Genomic DNA, 19,460 nt, shown 5'->3' on the forward strand with positions numbered 1-19,460 from the left:
AAAGACTTTGTATGGTGTGGCATAGAGAAGCAAAATGTAGATCATGTTTTTGTTTGCAAAATGCCATCTAAACTAGAACATCCAGGGCAAAATGCAGCATAAAGGAAGAACAGTGTTGAACTTGGAGATGTGTCAATGGAGAGAGGATAGAATAAATACAGAATCAGTCTTTAGAATCAGAATCAGAATCTCTTTATTTTGACAAGTATGTTACTCATACAAGTACAAGGAAGTTTACTTGGTGAGAGCAACACATTTATGACATGTAAACAATAAAAAGAATAAAGAATAATAAGTCTTAAAAAGTGCTAAAAGTAATACAGAGCTGAGCTAAGAGAGTCTGTACTTGTACAGTATGAATACTACATATCCATATGTAGCCTGAGTAGACATATATACACAAACTATTATGTACAGAAATGAACATATGTACAGCTGTGAATGATCCAAGAATAAAATGTGTTCACCTTTCAAGACATCTGTTTTTAATTATTACATTAAATCTGTATTAATTAAATGATATATGACTCAATGATTAATGGTTCTATCTAGGACTTTACTGTACTTCTATTAGGCTATATCAAAAATATTTTGATTCATAAGTACCTACTAAACTGAACCCTAAAAAAAAAGATTTAAAAAGAAATACATTCAACGACGTTCCAAATCACAAAACAAACTAAAAAGATGATTATTTAAGTTTATTTTATTAGGGTCTCCTGGTGCATTTATTAAAAAGATTCTCAGTTTTGGATAGTCCCATAGCTAAACTGTGACAAAAAAAGAATACCTTAGACTGTATTAACCAATAGCAAAAACAATCGAAACGCTCATTTCGAAATAGCATCATTTTGTCCAATCAGATGGGTTGATTTAAGTATACTAGAAATGCACCAATTGTATGGCGACTTGTACGTCTGCGCAAATCAACAGCGAGGGTAGTCGAGGGGCGTGTCCATTTTTTCAGCCAATGAACTCCTGAAGTTGATGTTTAAACTGGTGCGCGCGGGCGGTGCTAAACGATTTGGGCAGGGTCTGCAACTCAAGCTGTGTGCTTGAAATTAATTTGCGGTCCAGTTCTACTAGTTCGTACGGACTTGCAAACAATAACAGTTTAAAAATATATAATTTAAGTGTTGTCAAAAAAGCTTTCAGCATATGCTAGTTTTGGGGACTAGTCACCAACCGGGCCGATCTTCCCTTGAAATGAAAGCGGGCGGTAAGTAGGTTTACCTGGCAGTAGTTAGCCAGGTTGCTAGCTAGCTAGCTAATTAAGTTTTAGTTTACAGTATGAATTAGCTAGCTAGGTTTCATATTTTCGCCATTAATGGGTGCTCATATTAACTCTTGGTCGTGTATACGAAGTTTGTTAGAGTGTCTGAATTTATGCTGGAAGTTAGTTAGCTAGCTAGCTAGTTTAATTGAACTAGTTAGTACATACTCAAGAGTTAGCCAGCTAATATGCATCTCTCTACCAGTGTAACGTTAGCTAGCTAACTAGCTCACTTTCTTCATTTAACTGTTGGTGGTTTATGGCGACTGTGTTACAAATGATGTATAGCTACCTGCTTGTTTTTAAGTGCAAAACGTTTTAAGTTAGCTATCTAGCTAATGTTTGTCACTTTACGTGTTCTCAAATAAAAAAAGGCAAGTGCTACGTTAGGTAAGCCAGTGAGCCGCTCTTATGAATGCAGCTAGCAAACGAGCAGTGAGGAGGGACATTTAGGCGCTGTTTCTTCAAACGTTGAAACACAGTTGTCCTTTTTGTTATTCAAGTGAATTTCATGCTGTATCGAGCCATTGTGTCTACCGTTTGTATCCTTAGGCTTTTAAAAGAAGCCTTGATTAATCTTACTGTATCCGTCTAACGTTAGTTAGCTAGTTTGCTGTTGCTGGCTGGGCTCTTTCGCTACCATATCCAAACAGGTCTCTTGCAATGATTTGGATTCCATGTCTAAAATATGCTGCGGTTTGGTTATCTGAACTTCGGCCTGGAAGTAAGGCTTGAGTTTGTTAATGGTTCACCTGTTTTTTTTTTTTGTGGTATACAAGTTAATCAATCTTCGACAGCAACACACATATTGACACCTCAGCTAGTTGACATTGTGTGTGTGTGTGTGTGTGTGTGTGTGTATATATAAAAGCCATTGTTTAGCTGTCTAGGGACCATACTGAATTAATAACAAATTATTGACTGATACGACATCATTGTAAAAATGTATGTCACCTATATACTGCAGAAGGGATGATTAGATATACCAATGTCCAGTTTTTTCTTTATCCAGTGTGTTGGGTCAGGTTTCTTTAAGCATAAATTCTTTTCTTGTCCTGGACTTTCTTGGCAGCTTGCAACTGCTGTAAATATTAAAAGCCACAGACATTTTAGATAATGCTAATCAGGTTTGAGGAAGAATGTAAAATGTTCACATGCGTATAAATATATTTTTCTCATTTCTAGTGCTTCACTGTCGGTGCCTTAAATGTTTTTCTCTGCCTGCGCGGAAACGGGTCCGAAAGCAGGTGCGATCACTGACACTTCTGTCCCTTCCTGAAGAGGTGCTCCTGTGTGTTCTACAATGCCTCTCTGCTGAGGATCTGCTGGCTGTCCGAGCTGTGAGTGGAGTCATGAAGCTAGGTTTTGGCTAGACCAGGATTGATGAGTCGAACACAGTGCTGTGAAAGATTGTTGTGACATCTGTATAATTAGTGAAGACCCTCAATTCTCAGGATATATTTATTATTTGATTTGATTGGAGTTACTTTGTTCTTGTAGGTGCACTCTCAACTGTGTGATATCATCGACAATAACGCAAGCGTCTGGGCACGTGTCAGCTTTAAGGATCGTTGGCCAGCTCCAGATACTGTCTGGCTTTTTGAGAAGTATGCTGCTAATTATGTAAAATAGCATGCCAGTATTTTTATTTTTTTTTACTGGAATTTTTATGATCTTTCTAAACATGTTGTTGTATTATTATTATTATTATTATTATTATTATTATTAGAGCTGCAGAGAAAGGAAACTTTGAGGCTGCAGTGAAGCTGGGAATTGCATACTTGTACAACGAAGGACGTAAGTTTTTTTTTTTTTTTTTTTTTTTTTTTTTTTTTTTGGTCTGTGTCCCTACTTTAGTTGTAATTTATTTGGTTGTGCTTGTGACCTGTAAGGATTTAGCTGATTTTCTCTCCTTTTGTTCACTTGGCCATATTTAGAGCATTTGAGCGAAGTATTTTAAAGACTGTCATTCTTTAATTCCAGCTTTACTTAGTGATGAGGGCCGTGCTGATCTTTGTGGTAAGATGGCTGCTCGATTCTTCAGCTTGGCAGAGAGCTTGCGCTCCACTGTGGCTGACCCCTTCATCTGGGTTTTCATCCGGCCTCCTTGGTCTCTTTCTGGAAGCTGCTGCAAGGCAGTGGTGTATGACCATCTGAAAGCAGAGTGTGATACCAACTTGGTAAAGATACACCTACTGTAATCACATTACCAGTACATGCATGGTTTTGACATCTCACCACAAACCCATGCTGACATCCTGTTTAATGTATATTATAGCCATGTTACTTTGAAGTTTAACAAAAGTCATTGGTGAATACTAGGAATTAGTCCACTTCTTTAAGGGGCTTATGATTAAAGAAGCTAAATGAACAGCCCATATCCTAGAAGTGAAAGGTTATACTATAAAAAATATTGGAAATATTATACATTTAAATCTTTCGTAAAGTGAAAGTAATATCTGTTGTGTGAACTTTATCTTGAGGTCCAGTCTTTTACTCTTATTTTGTAGGAGAGAAGAGGATCATTGCTGCATTGCCTGGCTAGAGTTCTTCAGCTGTTTGATGTGAGTACTCTCTGCTAGAGGGGTTAAGATTCTGAGTGGGGGGTGGAGTAACAGCCAAGCTTTAAATGACCGTTAAAAAGCCTGACAAAAGAACTAAAGTAACTTACAATAAATAACAAGCAATTGGCACACCAAAACACAATGAGACTCTCTTCCCTCTGCTAGTGACCATTAGACAAATGCTGTTTGTTTTAATGGGTTATTCATATGATTTAAAAAAAAAAAAAAAAAAAAAGTATTATTTATTTTTGACAGTTGCGTGCCGTGTGTTTCACTTTGCATATTTTAATTTGTGTTCCTTTTAAGGACGAGGAAAGGCATGCAGAGGCTCTCAGAATTTTGGAGGAATCCTCAAATTGTGGCACTGTGCAAAGCTCGTATTTGCTCTGGGAACAGAATCGCAGTGCATCAGTAAGAGGCTCCTATGAGCTTGCATCAGTAACTTTTATTTTTTATTTATTTATTTATTTTTTTTTTTTAAATAATCTTTTCTGTTGTGTAAAAGTAGGCCTAACTGCTGTCTTTTTTGCTTCCTACAGATGAGTGACCCCGGTAGATATCTTCAGTGTGTAAGAACTCTCAGGGACTATGCAGCCAAGGGTTGCTGGGAAGCTCAGGTGTGTTTCTTTTTCTGTTTTACTTTTGGTGTAAATGTTTGTTTTTGCTTAAATCAATGTTTTATATCGGGTTCACGCTAGTAGTCAAATGACTAGCTATTCTTAGTGTTGATTTTAACTTGCTATTTAGGCAGTACTTTTAAAATGATCTAAATGTGAGAACCGTTATTCTTATTTATAAAGGGGCATTTATCTATGTCTTCTTCCTCAGTTTTATTTTTTTATTTTGATTATTTAAATGGTAACTGGTTTAACAGTAAAAATGTCAATGTATGTTTTACTTTATTTATTTATTTTGCTTTTGGCTGTTACGTGTCTCTTCCCAAGGATTCTAATTGGCGTAGTGTGCTTGCTTAAGCTTATGGCATGCTGAGGGTGGTTCTACTCACTAAGATTTCTTGCATTACAATTCTAAAAGCCTGACAGTCACATTCAGGGCTTGATGTCTCGTATGCAGATGATTTCATTTGAACTTAAGTATTACTCTCTGGTTTGGTCTTTTAGCTGTCTTTAGCAAAGTCGTGTGCCAGTGGAAATCCCCTGGGTATGGAGCCCCGGGCATGTGCTGACTTGGTAGCACAGATCTTTCGCTCTAGCCCATCCCCTGTGCGAACAATGCAAAACAATGACCTACACACTCAAGGCATTAACGACACCATGAGGTATCTTCAAAATAATCAGCATGTTACATTTTTAGTTTTGTGTTCTAACTTGGAGCTGTTTAATTTGACTCCCCTCCCTATCATTCTGTTAAGGTACATATTGGTGGACTGGTTGGTGGAAGTGACCACTATGAAGGATTTCTCTAGTCTGGCACTGCATGTGACTGTTGGTTGTGTGGACCGCTATCTGTCCCGCTGTTCGGTAGCGAAGACTAGGCTGCAGCTTCTGGGCATTGCCTGCATGGTTATTTGCACAAGGTGAGACACTTTGGGGTTTCCTCCCAATTTGAGTAAATGTAGTTATTACTTAATCAGTGGATGTGGCCCTGAAGATTTTCCTGTCTATTATTCATGATTGTTGTGTTTTCTAAGAAAGAGATTGCTGATCAAAGGAATGCGTGCTTGTTAGGGCACATATGCCCTTTTTAAAAGTGGATAACACAATCATGTGGTCTTATAGGTGGTCTATGGTACTAAAGGTTTGACAGACAAATGTTTAATGACGTGTTAATTATTTAATCCACCCCCCCTTTCCCTCAGGTATATTAGTAAAGACATTCTGACCATCAGAGAGGCTGTGTGGCTTACTGATAACACCTATCAGTATGAGGACTTGGTCAGGATGATGGGGGAGGTCATCTCTGTGCTGGATGGGAAGATAAGAGTGAGTAGTCTTATGTAAAAGTCAAATGTCAAAATGACCTTTCAAACACAGAAAAGAACACTGCTGTTTCGTATGGAAGGGTGTCCTTCATATATAGTTAATTTTGCATTACCTGGCCTGAGCTCTGTTGGAGTGAACCTGAAAAGGTACTCACCAATTACATGTATTTGTAATGTAAATATACTCTAAAGGGCACGCTTTTTCTTTCCAGTCTTATTTAGCACTGGTAATCTCAGACCACCTTCTGTTCACACAAACTCCTTTTTAGAATTTAGACCTCACCTGTGTAACAGTGGGGTAGTGTTCAAGTTTAGCCTAGGCAAGATTTGCTGATTTAATTGAAATTCTTAAATGCTCCAATTAGCTTTTAAAAAATAAAATGACTGAGTGGATCAACATTTGATTATTATTTTATTAATATTAGAATTATGTATTAGTGCTATTACTAGGTGTGTAATGCCTACCAGTTCACCGTTTGGCCTGGCCAAGCCAAAATATGAAGCATATTGTTTCAGCAGATTAGTATAAGTAATGTATGCTTTTTGCCTCTCAGGTTCCCACTCTGCTGGACTATGGTGAGGTGCTACAGACCCTCCTCCCCATGGAATGTCGGAGTGCTCATCTTTTTAGCTACATCTGTGAGCTCGCTCTGCTCTGCTCTCCCCTCACTGTACCTGGGCCTGCTCACCTTGCCTGTGCCATCCTGCTACTCACCAGAGCATTGCACAATTATGGTAAGGTTGAGGAAGAATTGTTTTTGTTGTGCATCACATTTGTATTAGGATGTCACAGTCTTGTTTCTTGCCACCAGTCTGGTCTGAGCCTGTTAATGCTGAGTATAAAGTTTGATTTGGTATTTTGATGGTATTTTGGTAATTTGGTATTTATGATGAACATTTCAATTATTAATTATCAGCTTATTACATCTTGCCTAAATTGCACTGCTTGATTTTTAAATATGTACACAGAGGTTTATCTTGGTTTATTTATTTTTTTTATATATATATTGTGGAATGTGGTGGTTGTTTTTGGTTTGGGTAATGGCACCTCCACAGTGGTGGAGCAAAAAGGGGATCCTAAGGTGTCAGGCCTGATCATGTTTTATAGTGATGTACTTAATGGGGAAGGATATGGTGTAAAGAGAACTGTGTATTTAAAGAAACCAAAAAAATGTGCTGACTTTGCTGCGAACGGACAGTTGTAATGGAAGTAGGAGGGACAACTCAGTGTTGCACATTTGTAATTGTACTAAATAGTCCTTATTAGCTTGCATTCAACTTTTGCCACATTACAGGTGAGCTGTGCAAAATGATTAAATTTAAGCAAAATGTAGAGCTAATCAAGGATGTTATTTTCTTTCAGTAATGTGCTAACTTTTTTTAATATATAAACATGGCTAAAATCCAACAACATTAATCTGTAATTAAAATATTTACATTAATTCTGATCCGGTTTGTATCCTTTATAGAGGGGGCTAATATCTAAATTCTGTGCACAAACATTCTAATCTAGTCTTTCAGATTAATTATAGTTCTTATGAACTGAGTTCATAATTACAGAAATGGTTGTTAGTTGTAGCCCTAGTCAGATTCCCCAGGTGTGGGATGTTACAATGCAGAACAATGATTGAATGTTTTATGATTCAGGTTGCATAGTCTGCAGTCTCACGGTAGCACATCCAAGCAGCTGAGATGTACCTAATTATTTTCATACTCTGCCTGTTTCTCTACAGCTCCTGTTTGGTCAAACCAGTTGGTGGAGAACACTGGCTTTTCTAAGCAGGAACTAGTGCCCTGTGCTTTGCTGCTTTATATAAAATGGTAAGTTCTGATGTTAGTAGTTGTAGATGCGTTCACTTTTGATGAGTGTGTCTTTTAAATCTTCACACTCCTGTGGGTTTTGTGTTGTATTTGTAGTTAAGTGCGTAATTAATTTAATTCAAACAAAAAAAGTATTAAATTAGTGATTCATTTTTCTTTACTCTCAATTCTGTGCTGCTTTTTCTGAATACTGTGTGGTTTATTTTATTTTTTTAAATATGCACACACTAGGCTGCTGCTTGGTTGCACTCTCCTTTAACACTCTAGCATCTGGAGAAAAGTTACAATTGGCTGTGCTTATTTAAAATTACAATTGGCTGTGCTTTCTGGGTGGGTAGATGGTGCTCTCCCCTCAGCACTCTAAAATCATTTATTCTATTGCTTGGATGGACTGTATGAAAGAATACATTAATTTGGGAATGTTGTTTAAAGCACATCAAATGGCATGCTTCCTGCATGGTGTAAGGTGGGGGTTAACATAAACGAATGGGAGTGGAGTTGCCAGAATTGTGCCTAGAACAAGGAGCAACTTTTTAGAATTTGGCACAACTACCAGTGCTGTGCAAATGGTAGATTTTGTGAACAGTAATGAAACTAATCATCTTATAAAAATCAGTAGTCTTGATTTGTGGTTGGGTGGTTATGTGCTACATCATAACCACTGCTTAATGGATATAAAATGGGGTGTGTGTGTGTGGGGGGGGTCTAATTATTAGTCTTCTTGCAACCATCAAAAAATATGCATTCTGTACTGCTCAATGGTAAACATGTTGGATATCTCCTTCAACAAGAACGGACGGTACCCCCCACCCCCAACTTTTCTTTAATGTTTTTCCAAAATGTCTGAATTTTCAGACACAACTGACCAGGAGTCCTAAAGTACTTAGTTTAAACCTTCCAATCAAACTCATTACTTGCTCCCAACCCCCTGTGACACTTGGAACATGTATATATTCTGGGATTTTTTTATGTATTGATATTTTAGTAACTGAGTTAACCAGTTACTTGAATTAATTGCTGTTGCTCCAGACAGAATAAAAGATGAAGTAATTTTAGTTGATTATCATGAGTCAAAATATTAAATGAACAACTTTGTTATTCACTTTCTTCCTTTCACTCTTTTGGCAGCTTCAGTCAAGATGCTCCCAAAGACTACAGACATGTCTCCTTAATTGGTGTTAAGCAGAGGTTTGAAAGTGATGTGTACCAACAGATTAGCAAAGAGCCAGTGAGTATTATTCCTTCTACATTTCAAAACTAACTGTGAGACTCTAGCTATGCAGGAAAAAGGTAATTTGTCATTGTTTTGTCTCATGTGGGTTATGTAATTAGCATTATTTACCTTGGGCCATATCATGTCCCTATAGGAGTTATTTACAATAAATGGGCAAGGGCAGACCTTAATTAGCTTTTTAATTAGGCAGCTGACATGGTTAAAAAATGATGCATGTGGTTTAAAAAAAAATAATAATATGAAAATACATAAAATATTTTGTAAATTTTATATGTAATTTTCGAATGGTGTTTTTTTTTTTTTTTTTTTTTTTTTTAATAAAAAAAAACTCCTTTTAGATTCTTCCGAGTATCATTTGATTCCCACGAGCAGGAAAAGACTGAGGATAGCTAATTGTTTTCAGGAAGCAGTTTTCTCTGTTTTATAATGTAATCAAGAAAAGGCAGTAAACAGACCGGTCAAGTTCAATTTGAGGAAGAAAACTAGGAACCTTATGAAAGTCATCTAAAATGTAAGATTTCTGATGTTTCAAAAGCTGATATAAAAAAATAAAAATGAGAAATAATAATAAAAAAATATATATATATATATATATCAATGCTTTGTGGTATCAAAATATAAATGTAATTATATGTAGTTGCTTGGGTATGAAATGAGCTACACAATTTGATTCTGATTGATTCAGATCTCTCTAGAATGTAGGGTGGAAAAAGCTACACCCTGTGATTTATACACATGTACACATATACGCATGTTGTTCATGACCACTAATACAAGACGCTGGTTGTTCCAAACCAGGAGTGTCCAGTTGTCCGTAGAGGGCAAATGTGGAGTCAGGTGTGATTTCTCCTTATTTGGAATGAAAACCCCTCTGGCTCTTGGTCAATAAGATTGGACATCCTAACTATAAACCATTGACACCATGTAATTGACTGATGCAGTCGTATAAAGAAATGAACTGCATGCAAATGACATACAAACTCTTTGCCTAAAACAAAAGACATATGCAGCACCAAAGGCCTTTGGATCTTGTTTTATTACATTTAAACCCCAAGGTTAAACAACAAAAGATGTGGTGGGTCTTTTTTACTCCCCCCCCCCCCCCCCCTTCACTTTTGAATATGATGTAAAGGTGTTTTAAGATCTTACTACAATCTTGTCTGTTGTGTAAAACATTCATACAGGTTGACTTTTTTTGTGATTTCCAGGTATTAGAGTTCAAAGAGCTGTGCCAGGTATTGCAGGTTCCAGAGGTAGAACCCCAAATTGAGCCTCCCAATGCCAGTGGTCATTCAACCGACATCCATACCTTTCTATCTTCTCCGTGTAGCAACAGCAAGAGGTATATTGTACTTATTGTATTTGTCTATAGTCTAATGTCATCTAAGTCTGTCCTGTACTGGGTTTTATTTTTTTGTGTTCCATGTTGCACCTATGTAATTTGTATAGTATGGTGTGTTTTTTAAATAATGCAGATCTCCTTTTTATTTGGGTCTTTGTACCTGAATAACTTTTTTTTTTTTTTTTTTTTTTTTTTTTTTTTTGGTCACTGTCAAGTTCTAAAATATTTCCTCACTCTCAATTTAGGAGGCGAGAGGATAGCCTGCAGGCCCACCGAGGCAGCTTTGTGGCCACGCCAACAGCTGAACTTTCTACTCAGGAAGAGACCCTTCTGGGAGACATCATGGACTGGAGTCTAGATGCTTCCTGCTCAGGCTATGAAGGTGACCAAGAAAGTGAAGGAGAAAAAGATGTTGAGAGTAAGTGAATAAAAGTGTTTCACAAATTTAGTTACTGATCTTTTGAATAACATTTGAATGCATATAGTAATTATGGAAGTTCTCAATTATGGACCACATTGACCATTTGTTGGATGGAACTCAACTTCTGCCTTAACCCATCTGTGCAGTGCCCACACCTACACTAGTGAGCACATGAACACAGTTGACAGTGCCCTCTTATTTTGCTCTTTTACCTAATATATGGCTTACAAGACCTTACATTTTATCTCTTGTAATCTGTTCTCTGTATTTCTTGTTGGAATATACTCTGCATTGAAAGTCACTTGTTCATCTCATGGAATGGAATACTCTGTTTATAGCGTCAGTCCTTGCTTTCAAGCTGCATCACTCCACAGAGATGCACTGCCGTGCTCTCACAAGTGACGATAGTATGAGCGAAGCAGAAGCCCTCGCCACTGATGAGACCTCTGGAGGTAGCAGTCGCAGCAAACCCTGTTTTCGTCAGCCTACAACATCCTCGAAACAGTCACTCTGCATTGACCTCCACAGCTCTGGCTACTCTTCTGTCCAAAGCAGCAGCCCCTCTACCTCAACTGTTTCGACCCTGGTGCCATGCTCCCTCTCTCCCATTAACCTGGTGTCAGCTTCGGCATCCGCCTCACCTGGCTTCCATCTTCTGGTGCCCATGCAGAGGCCCTGTGACTCAGCCTATAGGCAAGTAAAAAGAAAGAACATAGCAGCTCATAGTGGTGAAGAAATTGAAATGGAGGAGGAAGAGATTAGTGTCACTAATGCGTCATTTCTCAGCTAATGGATTCAGTGATCATGATTGTGAGCATTGCCAGGGCTGCCTCGGTCATTGCTGTGCCTCTTGGAACCAGTGTTTTAGCCCCTTTTCCATATTATTTACTACAAACTTTTAAGGAATAGTTGTCAAAATGGACGTTACTTGTAATGAAAAAAGGCAATTAACAGAAGGTCATTTAGCATTATGTAAATGGGCTAATTGACCTGCACCAGCTTTTAATCATTTTGTAGCTTTGTGTTCCTTCAGGAAAAGGGAAAGAAGGAGAAAAGAAATGACGATCATACTTGAATATTTCCTGTGTAGTGCTGTGTTGAATAACTGCGGCTTTAAGCATTGACAAATCTTCAAGACTCAAACCACTGGAACTCTTGTCTTCTCATGTGCCTCATTTTCTGTATGAGACCTGTGCCAAATTTACAGACTTCATCTTTTTTTCACATCATGCCCACCAGAGAAGCTCAAGGACTGTCTCAGAAGTTATTTTATACATTTACATTGTGTATATTTGCATAACTCCCTTTTTTACCTTCTTAAAAAAAATTGCCATAAAATGCATAAAAATGCTCCATACTGTGTATTTACTGCCAAAATGTAACTGGTTCAATAACTTTTAGGGCACTGATGTATTTGTGGGCTTTTCTTTTTGTTTGTTTAAAAGACGACTAGAATATATTGAGGTGTATTGAAAAGTAAATTATAACATGTCTTTGTATGTCTGGTTTTCTATATTTTTGATGCTCTCTGGATTTCTGTGTCTTTGATGCCAAAGGTCCTTTTCTGAAACATTGCTAACATTTGTCACTATTCTCAAGTGTGGCTGACTGAAATGTTGACCGAATAACTTTTTTTTTTTTTTTGTACTGTAACATTTTAAGACACTTGAAATGGACTAATGGAAGCCAACTGTGTTGCAACAAGTTTAGTTTAATGTGTGATGTTGGATGTGCCGTTTCTTGATCACCTCAAATGAAAGCACTTTTTTTTTTTTTTTTTTTTTTTTTTTTTTTTTTATAAATATAAACCCAGCGCTGGAAAAGTGTTTCTAGCGTCTTGTGACGTTTGCTTGTGCAATCAAGTATGTTTGAGTTTATTCAGTGCTTTGCAGGTAGAAATGTACCTGTTTTTGAAACGGAAGTCAACACTAAGCATTAAATTATTACTAGATGAATCTTGAAAGTACTGTATTTTCTTTTAAGAAGTCCAGACTTTAATGTTTCACATGTATATCTGTAAAGGGATGGAAACTGAAAAGCCACTACTTGAAACAAATAGTTATGCTGAGTATCTAAAGTAATAAAATACTGCAATAGGTGATTGAATACTTGTTCTGTAGAAGAATCATTAAGGTAACCTTTTTCGAAAAACGTCTTACTTTTATTTACACTTATTGCAATTGTATTCTCTGGAATATTCTTCCTGAAACGAACACGTCGTGGCTGTTTGAACCTCCCAAACCAGTTTAAAAGGGTTTGACTCATGGGAATGTATTGTCACGTGATGATGGGAAGCAGTCACGTGATCTGGTTTGTTGACCAGTGTATTCGCACAATGGCTGGACTGCACGGCCGCTTGGTGCAATGTCATATGTCCCGTACCTGCCGTTTCCTGTAATAAATTCGATGTAGCATTTCTTAAAATTGCTTAAACAGAAGCATCCCGTATTAAACCGATGTAGGCTACGTTTATCCAACGTCTTGGTCCTAAAGGGGAGGATTTTTGTTACGCCGACTAGGAGGACAGCTCATGACGTTCGCCTGCCAGATTGTCTCTGTTTTAAGGTAAGCGCTTACTTTGTTTGGCCCCGAAACTCATTTCATGTTTGTTAAATGAATAATTCACGACAAAGCAAACGTATCACTGCCGCAGATCAATGTCCATTTTGTTTTTAGCTTTGCTTTTATAAGAGACAAAAGCGCTGATGGACGATTGGTTTGTCCAATCGAGGGCCGCGGATTTCTCCTCCTGTATTAGTCATCAAATACAGGAGACCTGACGAGCGTCAACAAAAAACGAAAGGCGAATTTGTGTGGAAAATTGAGGACAATGAAATCAGTTTGAGTTGTTTCACAACGTGGCTTTATTTGATGAAGTTTACAGCAATGGAACAATAGTCTTTGTGATATCAGTTATTCGAGCTGATCTTTAGTATTTTGTTTCTCAGAAGGAAATGGACACGTTCTCGTTTCTATGCAGTGTTGCTGAAGGCTTAACTCTTTTAAACCGGTCTTTTACAAAAGAGTGCATACGAAGCTTTATGCAGTACTACCTTCTGTTAGCTTAACACAGAATACAAATGTATAATGTAATGGCATCACTGAGCCAGCGGTTTTTTGTCTGACGAATTTAATTGGGGGGGGGGGCGATCCACATTTGAAAAACAAAAAGATATGGATTGGCCCAAAGGTTTTCTGTAGAACATATGTAGGTCTCACTAGAAAAACATTACGTGTGCCTAAAACCCCATGTTACCTCTGGGACCATAATAATCTCTAGAAACTATACTAGATGACCAGGAACCTTTTAATGATTTTTAAATGTTTATTAAATGTTTTGAATAACGTTTCTCAGCAGCTTTTTATTGGGGTCATTTTTTGACACGTCATACATTATAGTGCTTGAATGAATACACTGACAATTTAATTTGTCTGCGCAAAGTGAACACATTCAGATGTGAGGTCTAAAACTTCTGCTGTTTACACAGCCTTATAAATGTTACTGAAATATGTGTGCCAGTATGTAATAAGATGCTTTTATTTAATCAAGACTCTGGAAAAATGTTTTTCCTGGTTAATAAATTAAATAACGTTTGTGGATTTACATTGTCTTATTCTTATCCTTAGATTTGTGTTGAGGTGGTGGTAGTAATTTGACATGAAATTAATCTGTTAAAGAGCTTAAGTTTTCCACACACATTTTCATTTAGTGTTTTCAATTCTCACTCAATGTAGTGACATGTAACATTTGCACAATTATAGCTATAGCCATAGCTCCGGCCATGGTACTTTACCATGCTGTTCCTGTGACTACACTACACCTCTCTTTGTCTTTTCAGATTGTAAAGCTGTGGTTACCAGAATGGCTGTGCTGCGGCAGTTTGGATTGCTTCTCTGGAAGAACTACCTTCAGCAAGTGAGTGCTCCTTTTCTTAAAACCATTTTTGTTCTTGTTACTGAACAACAAGCTGTCAGAGCCGCAATCCAGGCTTTGTGAACGAATAATTTTAGTTATTCAGGTTAAACAAGTTTTTCATGTCTCTCATTATGAATTAACTGATTTCCACTGAGTGAGCGTTACTCATCCATGTTTGACCTTAGAGTGGAGGAATGTTATCACTTTGGCCTTTTTAGAGTAAACTATTTTTTTTTTTATAAACATTTGTTTTACATGTTACATTAATAATATTAAAGGTGGACATAGTTGTACACAGTCAGGGTTCCTTATAAAGTTTTTATGGCCTTCTGTTTCTAGTAATGTTCTCATTGTTAAGTGTACCCCAATCAAAGACAGTACTATTATTGTTGTACTATTAATGTGAGCAACAAGCTGCTTTTAAAAATAATGACTTAAATAATGAGAGAATGCATTTTTTATGAAACTGAAGCATATTTGGATCCACACGGGTGAGAGCAGAGCAGAATACCAACATGTTTGTCCAGGGTTTTAAACAATTGTAAACATTTTTTTTTAAATAATATGTCTGAGACCTCAATTCAGTACATTAAACTGATACAGATAATACACTGAATCCAAAAAACATCCAGTTATGCTGCACTGGAAGAGTCCGTTGCTTGTTTGAAACGAATCTTTTTAATCCACAAGGTGTTTCAGAAAGTCAGCTAAAGCGTTATCATCTTGGTATCTAGCTGGTAGAGAGCAAAAGGATTTTCATAATCAAACAGCCACTCTCAAGAGTCATTTAAGCCTTCTGAGAAAACGCACACGCTAAAGGTTTGCCTTGATCTGTTGAAGTGTAAAGGCATGCTATCAGCAACCGGCCAAAGTATATATGTTTTTCATATCAGGTAACTGTAAGATGTAGCAGCGTGTTTTTGATACTGCATGAAGTAAGTTACTTCAAACACTCGTGCGTTGAATTAGAAATGTGTAAATTAAGGGTAATGTTTAACAAGGGTTCTGGAGACATAATTTCTAGTTTTCTTTCAGATAGTTTGTCAAGTATTTTCTTTCTCTGTTTATTTAGTCTAAAACCTTTCATGTGTGCTTATTGTATTTTTTCCCCTGTTTATTTGTGTCTTTAAAAATCACAATAAATGTTGTAGAATTACCCCATTCAACCTGTTCCACCATGATATTCTCTCCCACTCTGACCAACACAAGGTTCAAATGGTGTGGGTGTGTGTTTTGGCTGTCATTATACTGTATGTTTGTCCTGTGGTTTTACTGGATTGTGCATCGTAAAGACAACATTTACGGTCTTTAGACTGAACATGCACAATCAAATGGCTTCTGAAGTGTTGCTATATTCCAATTCCCCCATGAACGGGGTGAGTTGTTTGTCCTCCACTTTTCTGCTGCTGCAGTTGGGGTTGCTAGGAGACGTGGCCCAGCGGAGACTAGTTGTGAAAACCAGGTCTCGTTATGGTCAGGAACATTGACTTTTAACCTGGTTTTAGAGTTATTGGGAGTTTAGAGTTTAAAAATTGACCAGGGCAATCAGTGAGTTTCATTACTTCATAGCTGAGAATGCATAAAAACAGAAAGGACCAAATAGTTATTCAGAGAAACATTAATTACTATTGCAATTAATCAAATTTCTATTTGAGAGGTGAATCTGATATATTTATGTATAATTCTTAATATTAAATGTTAATTAATGTTATGTCAAGTTTTTTTCACAAGTATTTGTATTTTAATTTTATTGTTTATTTGCAGATATTTATTTATTATTTATTTGTTTGTCGTATGTTCAGCCTAATATATATGTTACATAATTCTGTACTTCCCAACCATCATATAAACACTATCAGCAGTATGGTACCTGGTCATTCACTCTAGCAGCCAACAGCAAAATGGGGGATTGTAAACTAAATAGTGTAACAAAGATGCACACATGAGGACAGGTAGTCCAGGAGAAAGCCATTAATAATAATAATAATAATAATATATATTATTATTTATTTATTTATTTATTTTACTCTGTATGGTTGCATTGATGAATGAAACTTGCACTTGAACAATTTCAACAATAGAAACCTGATTAAAATGACAGTGCTTTAGGGCTGTATTTTAGCAATCTTTTGTTGTCAGTGTGACGTTGCTATCGCAACGACAGGAAAAGTACGCCCTGTGCATATCGAGACGCACAAAAAAGTCATGTAAGTCTCTTAATTATTCATTAATGTGGTTTGGACGTAGCGTGCAATAAACCAACCAACGTGTCACTTGCCGTTCCCTTTAAGAGCCAGGTGCTGTCTGACTTTGGCGGATTGCTATTTTAATGGCGCAAAGTGGGGGTGTACGCGTTTGGGCTCACACCTGTGTTGACAATTCACTGCCAAGATATTAATGAACGTCTCATTGTTGACGTCTGCCTAGGTTGTTTTCAGTCAGTGGCACACCTGTGTCCTGTGTGGAACCATTTTCTGTAGTACTAAACGCTGCATGTTTACAAGACCGCTGTCTACACTTTTCACTGCTGTGAAGTAGCAACAATGCAGTATTTCATTATTGATAAACTACGACATGTTTTTGCTGTCCTGACTTAAAATTAAAGTATTTATTGTGTCCTAGTTAATATGAAAACAGCTGGGCTTTTATATACCTCATTCATATTATTTAGAGTTCATCTTTCTCAAAACAAAATGCCGTAACTGAATAATTGGTAGCATTACAGAAGAAGGAGAAACTTGGAGTTATCGTAACTAAATCATTTTCCAGGTGTCTGTCTAGTCTATATATCTGTCTGTCTTTCTTGATATATTACATTTTTCAATAAAACAAAAATAAAAGTCTTGTGTTGAAATGATAGTTTCCAGTTTTAGATTATTAGAGCATTAAAAGACATGAAAGTACAATATTTGAAGTTAAAGCAATGTTTAATGTTTTTTTCAATGTAACCCTCTATCCATAAGATACTCTGTACCTCAGAGTTAACACACGTCCCTCAAGCTAACATGCTTAGCATAGTATAGTGGTAGACAGTACCCTGTTTCTTGAGGACCTTTTGGAGGTTCTTCAATATAAAACTGCGGAGGAACCTCTTAATGTGCTTTGAGGAACATTTTAAAGTTTTAGAAGAAAAAGGTTTCTTAAAGGATTCTCAAAGCTCCTCAAGGACCTTATACTTTAATGTTATTCGATACAATACTCTGTGATACAATTTAATACAATTGTCTTCATGTCTTACTTTTTTTCTTCTTCACTTGCAGAAGCGGCAAATCTTGGTCACACTTGTGGAGATTGCCTTGCCCCTTCTATTCTCAGGCATCTTGATCGTCCTGCGTCAGAAAGTGACCTCCACGAACTACCCCAATGCCACACACTATAGGAGCTTCTCACTTGAGAGGCCACCCGATAAGCTTCTTTTTGGCCTGCAGCTAGCCTACGTGCCAGCCAACTCCAGCGTGGTGCGGCAGGTGGCTGAGGATGTGCAACTCAGTCTGAGGAGGGATTTCATCAGCGCTGGTAAGGCTGATGCTCGAGCAACCAAATATTATCCATGTTTTTGATCTGTTTAGCTCATAGAGCAGTTAGGACTTTTTTTAATACAAAAAGAATACAAAATTATGTGGGCTGTCTTTTGCATTGTTTGAATATGTATGTACAAGCCACTATTTTTTGTAGAAGAGGAAAAAAATTAACTTTTAAATAAAGGCAAGACTTCTTCTGTGCGAAAGAACAGTATACTGAGTTAAAAAAAAAAACAGCTGTGATGACCAAACTGTGCTGTGTACCATTAATCCACAACTGGAAAAGTTTTGTCTTTAAAACCTATGACTGTGCACAGGACAAAGACTCTACAGAAGTCCAGGAAATCACGATGTGGTGTTTTTATATTCATCAAGTACTAACAAGTAGCTGTAGCTTCAGATTTGTTAAATCATGATACACAATAACCTATCTGGTGCAGTGTTATCTAGTTGTGTAGAGCCAGAAAAAATATTCCCAGAAGGAGGCATAGCCCATGATTTCCTAAACGTGTATGTATGTTTGTATGTTTTTGAGGCTGACAGGCTGAAGATAATGGAACTTTCATGTATGGTAAGTCCTGCAGTATGGGTTTGTCAGGCCTGCTCTGCAGTGTGCAGTTACTGTGAGATGTGAGAATAACTGAATGAAAAATGCAGAAAGGGTCATGCAAGCAGAGCAGTATAGATTGCTTACAGCTCTGGTGTGATTTATATAAAAGAGAGCCTTTCAAAGTGCATGACCTGCTGATGGTGTTTTTTTGTGTTTTTTGCTCATGTGAAAGAGGAGTTTAGCTCAGCTGACCAAAGTTTAGCTGACTCTGTTGTCTTGTACTAAAAGAGGAAGTAGATCACTTTTCTCAGATATTGCAATACTGTTCACTCCAATCGAAGAGAGCCTTGTGGATAACATGATAATGGATTAAGCTGATTGGGCATTGCAAGATTGAGCAATGCTTATAGCTGTCACTTGATTCCGAACAAACAAGTAAAACAGGCAAAACCATGCTTTGGGTGAAGCTGGCAGGTAGAGAGTGAAGGCGGAAAAGAGGGAGAGGGACAGTGTATATCCGCTTGTCTGTCTGCTTTGTGTGTCTCAGACCTTGTACTAGAGGTGTGACCTGCCTACATGCCCAGTGCTGCATTGTCTGATATTCTCATTCCTTAAATGTTGTTCAAGAAATACCAACAATCATGATAAAAGCAAAATTAACTCCAGAATGCCTTGTAAAAATAGTGGCTTGAAACTACTGATCAAATGGTAATTCTCTGGTTACTTCTTCCACAATGTGTTTTCTTTACTGCAAATTGATTAACCTGACCCCAGAATTGACGTTTTGCATTGCATTAAAGCATAAAGCTTAAAATCAATATCAGTGCATAATCTTTGGGTTTTTTCCACTAGGAATGTGTTGTTAAAAGACCACCA

At 37.2% G+C, this 19,460-nt stretch overlaps 2 protein-coding genes across 4 annotated transcripts in view; both read left to right on the forward strand.

Annotated features, from left to right (window-relative positions):
• Positions 1 to 1,065: 1,065 nt before the first annotated feature.
• ccnf (cyclin F) lies at positions 1,066 to 12,375 on the forward strand. Of its 2 annotated transcripts, none has more exons than XM_072693619.1 (17): positions 1,066 to 1,219; positions 2,459 to 2,613; positions 2,774 to 2,880; positions 3,003 to 3,070; positions 3,257 to 3,453; positions 3,784 to 3,837; positions 4,144 to 4,248; positions 4,377 to 4,454; positions 4,959 to 5,116; positions 5,210 to 5,374; positions 5,657 to 5,780; positions 6,334 to 6,514; positions 7,513 to 7,600; positions 8,729 to 8,828; positions 10,043 to 10,176; positions 10,422 to 10,594; positions 10,936 to 12,375. In XM_072693619.1, the coding sequence occupies exons 1-17, from the start codon at positions 1,159 to 1,161 to the stop codon at positions 11,385 to 11,387; spliced, it is 2,400 nt and encodes a 799-aa protein (XP_072549720.1). In that variant the 5' UTR covers positions 1,066 to 1,158; the 3' UTR covers positions 11,388 to 12,375. The 2 variants fall into 2 exon arrangements, with proteins under 2 accessions (XP_072549720.1, XP_072549721.1); XM_072693620.1 differs by having other exon boundaries at positions 10,956 to 11,082.
• Positions 12,376 to 12,919: 544 nt separating this feature from the next.
• The window catches only part of abca3b (ATP-binding cassette, sub-family A (ABC1), member 3b), a 30,997-nt gene continuing 24,456 nt past the window's right edge, over positions 12,920 to 19,460 (forward strand). For both annotated transcript variants that reach the window (XM_072692936.1, XM_072692937.1), the window contains exons 1-3: positions 12,920 to 13,162; positions 14,437 to 14,513; positions 17,774 to 18,029. In XM_072692936.1, the coding sequence (XP_072549037.1) occupies positions 14,460 to 14,513; positions 17,774 to 18,029 (310 nt within the window). In that variant the 5' untranslated portion in view covers positions 12,920 to 13,162; positions 14,437 to 14,459. The remainder of the gene's footprint in view (positions 13,163 to 14,436; positions 14,514 to 17,773; positions 18,030 to 19,460) is intronic.

The sequence above is a fragment of the Salminus brasiliensis genome, chromosome 12 (genome assembly GCF_030463535.1).
Source record: "Salminus brasiliensis chromosome 12, fSalBra1.hap2, whole genome shotgun sequence".
NCBI lineage: Eukaryota > Metazoa > Chordata > Actinopteri > Characiformes > Bryconidae > Salminus > Salminus brasiliensis.